General features: G+C 41.3%; 1 protein-coding gene across 2 annotated transcripts in view; it reads right to left on the bottom strand.

Moving 5' to 3' along the window:
- srgap2 (SLIT-ROBO Rho GTPase activating protein 2) overlaps positions 1-4,049 on the bottom strand; it is a 98,616-nt gene that overhangs the window by 56,474 nt on the left and 38,093 nt on the right. For both annotated transcript variants that reach the window (XM_048612088.1, XM_048612089.1), the window contains exons 7-8: positions 3,419-3,520; positions 471-668 (exon numbers count right to left, since the gene is read on the bottom strand). In XM_048612088.1, the coding sequence (XP_048468045.1) occupies positions 471-668; positions 3,419-3,520 (300 nt within the window). The remainder of the gene's footprint in view (positions 1-470; positions 669-3,418; positions 3,521-4,049) is intronic.

Raw genomic sequence — 4,049 nt, 5'->3', positions numbered from 1 at the left:
TCTGCAGTTTCTACTATCTCTGGAGTACAAAGGACCTGCTTTCCAGGGTTAGGGACACTTAGCGTCCTGACAAGTTTTGACAGAGTCAATGAGGAGAGAATGTTTCCTCTTGCAGGAGAATCTAGAATGAGGATTCACTGTTTAAAAAAAGAATCAGTGGTTGACTATTTAAAACAGAGATAAGGAGAAATGCTTTGGTCCTGTGGAGTTGTGAATCTTTGGAGCTCTCCCCCGCAAAAGGCAGTGGGAATGTTTTTAAGGGGTGAAGAGTTATCAGGGGTAGCCTGGAAAGTGGATTTGAGGTTCTAATCAGAGCCTATTGAACGATGACATGACTTGGAGGGGCAGAATGGCCTCCAACTGCTGTAATTTGGATATGTGCATGACTTCCCTTGATGCAAATGACTCCAGGACAGAATCTACGCGGCTCAGCAACACTCTAGTGTTATATCTCTGACATCTCTCCGTACCGTGAAGTAGAATTGCTCTGTTTCCTGTTGATTGGCTCGTCTCTTGGCGATACTAGGCTTACTCATGAATGTTTCCGAAAGGGTGGATTTGACAGACTCGGTGGAGTTTGTGTACTGGAAGCAGTCAGACACATCAAAGTCTTCGACCGTGACCATGTCCTGGATTGTCTGTAGCGTAGCCTCCATGGTCTTCTTTACCTGCAGTTATTCAAAAACAAACGCAGATGTATCCCAGCAAAGAGACCGACCTCTGGGAACTTCTGGAACTGCCCTTGTTCACAAAAAGGGGATAAAAGATTTTTGATTTGTAACAGAGTTAAAAAGAGTTAACATTTCGATTCAGATATGACTCTTCTCAGGACTGTGAAGAGCTGGAAACTGGTGGTTTCTATGCTGTAAATGGAGAGGGAAAAGGAGCGGGCAGAATAGATTGTGACAAAGAGAGTGCTAATTGTAGTAATGGAATGATTGAGTTGTAAAATAGGTGTGAATGACCGGTCAATAAGACATGGTTAGGAGCGAGTAGGGGAATGGAAGACAAAGAGAGGACAGAGGGTGGAACTCAATGTTGAATCTATTACAGGGTCAGAAACTATTTACCCAAGGGAGTAAGGTTAGACCCAGAATTAAATCTACAATGTGTAGAGGATGAAAAGAAATCAGGGACCACTGTGTAGGTCCTGCTAGACTGGAAACAAATAAACAGGATGACTCCCTGATATAAGATTTGAAACACTAACTCTGTGCCTCCCCACAGATGCTGCCAGACTTGCTTAGATTCTCCAGCATTTTCTGTCTTTGTTTCAGGTTTCACGCATCTGCAGGATTTTGTATTTGGAATGAATGACTTTCAGGAGCAAAACCATCCAAGTTGTTGCATGCCCTATGTATCCTTCATCAGGAAAGTTAAAACATATGGGAGCAAAACGGACAAGTATTTATAATCAAACACAGTAAATCACAAGCAACATCATTTCAGTGAAGACAAATGCTCCCTGATCAAACCCTAATGTTCTCAATATGTCAAATGTACATCAGAAAATCCAACATTATAGGAAACCCACTCTTCCATGTCTTGGAAACTATTTCCTCTGGTGAGTGAATCAAGAATAAAAGTACATCACTTTAAAAACAATACAAAGCATTTAGGGATGAAATTACGAAGTAATTTTCACCTCAAGAGTAAAATAAATGTGAAATTCTCTTCCACAGATGCTTCTGGACATAGGGGTGTGTGTGTGTGTGCGCGCGCGAATGGGATATTCTAGATGGAAATCGACAGTTCTGTTGGATATAAGTATCAAGAGATATGCAGCAAAGGCCAGTGAGTGGTGCTGAAATAAAGACCCTGTATTTGTGCCTATCTCTAAGTGCTGTTGTGAAGTTGGGTAGAGTACTTGTGAATTGGAAGGCAGGATGTTAGAATTTATTTGTAAAAATGACGGGGGTGGGGTGGAAGAGTGCATGATCCCTTTAAGAGGTGATGTGCTTTTCTAAGCATGGAGATAAAATGCACAGGCAGTTCTGAAATTGTAACATATGTACGTTGTTGGAAATCTGGGTTTGTTTTGATGTTAAGGCAACCAGCTTGAATATCAGCCAATTAATTTAAACCCAGCACTTAGAAACTGAAAACCAATTGCATTTAATTCTGATGGTGTTGACAACCTAAGACTAATCCTGTTATAAGAAAATTGACAGGTCATCAAAGGTATATAAGAAGAGGGTTTTTGCAAAGCAGCGCGAGAGTGAACTGCCATCGTAAGAGTAAAACTCTGGCTTAAAGAAATCTTTAAGCTCTCTGATTAAGCACCATCTAAAACATACCAAGGCACTCTTAGCTAATATTCCCAACACAAGGATTCAAAGAAGAAAGAATTTCTGACTGAAAATAGTGGAACATTCCCGAAAACGCATCCTGACTGCAGTTTTGAGAGTCTAAGTTTTAATATATTTTTTTCTTATTACTTCGGTTTATGTAAGTGAGACTTGTATTTATTGGAACAGCATACCATCAGAGTTTTGTTTTATTCAGGAATAGTTAGTAGATAGGGGAGAATGTTCAGTTTGTTAGTAGTTATGTTAATTTGATCACTGTTACAGTTAGATTAATAAATTGTTATTTGTTGCTTATAAAGTGAGCATCAGGGAGTTCATTTCATTTAACCACCCCTCAGTAACAGATTAGGGACTGAGAGGAAGGTTATACCATTTTTCATACTTCCTTGAACTAAGTGATTTGTTTGGCCGTTTCAGAGTACAGTTCAGACTCAATCACTTTACTAAGAGTTTGGGGTCACATGTTGCCCAGACTGTGTAAGGATGGCAGATTTCCTTCCCTGAAGGGTATTAGTGAACCTGATGGGTTTTTTCCTGACAGTCTATGATAGTTTTATGACATCATTGCTGAAGTTATTTGCTTTATTAATTGACCTTAGGTTGGACAAGCTGCTGGGATCTGAACAAGTTTCTTCAGAACAACAGCCTAGATCTTTGGATTACTAGACATTACTATTCGGTCACCATTCCTCTCAATCAGGGGCCGAGTGGCCTCCTCTTGTCCCTGTGTTTCTCATGTCAACAGAATGAGTCAAAAAGAAAAGGTTTAACTCTTCAGCGTTGAAAGGAGGTGAGTGAAGAGAGAACTTGGTGAGGAGTAGGGAATGTGGAACAAAATAGGTTCATCCTGAGTCAGGGTTTTGTTAAATCCAAGCCTGCGTGACCTGGTCACACTGTCATGAAGCACTTGTTCACACAGAGGGGACCATTGCAGTGTCACTGTCATCAACTGAGAGAATGCACCCATTGGCAGTTACAGCAGCTGCTCAAAAATTATTCAGTGATTTCGGGATCTTCAACCAACTGTGTTGGACCTGGTGCAGGAAGCATCGCAGTTCTGAAGCTGGCAATCAACTGTTTATAATGTTCAGCAACTCTAAGGCACCCACCTCCTCATTCTCAATCTTCAGAGTGGCCAACCTGGACTGCAGTTGCTGGCATCGTAAAACCAGTTCCCCTTGAACGGGCTGCTGGGCACACAGATGTGAGACCTGCATGAAAACAACCACCAGCATTACCACAGGGCCAGAAAGTAGACACTATCACAGCTGGAGAGAAAAAGAAGCTAATTCTAAATCAATGACAGTCAAGGTTGTGAAAACAAGTTAGACTCAAGGTCAACACAGAAGAATAACAACAGAGAAGGTATTTGTTAAATAGATGGAAACTGCAAACGGCACAATGGTGGAAATGTGATCCTGCCCTCTTGAGGCTGGAGATCTGACACAATGATCAGTGATCACAATGGTCACAGAGAGAGGTCTTTCTTTCTGAGAATGGAATGGCTCGATCACAATGGGACTAGGGCAGATCTAACATATTGACAGAAAAACCATCCATAATTTGACACTGACGCAACACTGAAGTAGTTTTACTTTGCAAAATAATTCAAGAAGGCACTGTTGGTAAAACAAGCAATTATTAACAGTCAGGAGCTGCTAAGAGAAGGTGACAGTGGGTAGATACTACCGGTGGGGACAGGTCTGTCACTGTATAACACTGGGGTACAGTACCGGTGGG

Source organism: Rhincodon typus, chromosome 25 (genome assembly GCF_021869965.1).
Source record: "Rhincodon typus isolate 14 chromosome 25, sRhiTyp1.1, whole genome shotgun sequence".
Lineage (NCBI taxonomy): Eukaryota > Metazoa > Chordata > Chondrichthyes > Orectolobiformes > Rhincodontidae > Rhincodon > Rhincodon typus.
The sequence above is the reverse complement of the archived record's forward strand: the minus strand, read 5'-3'. Positions and strand labels throughout refer to the sequence as shown.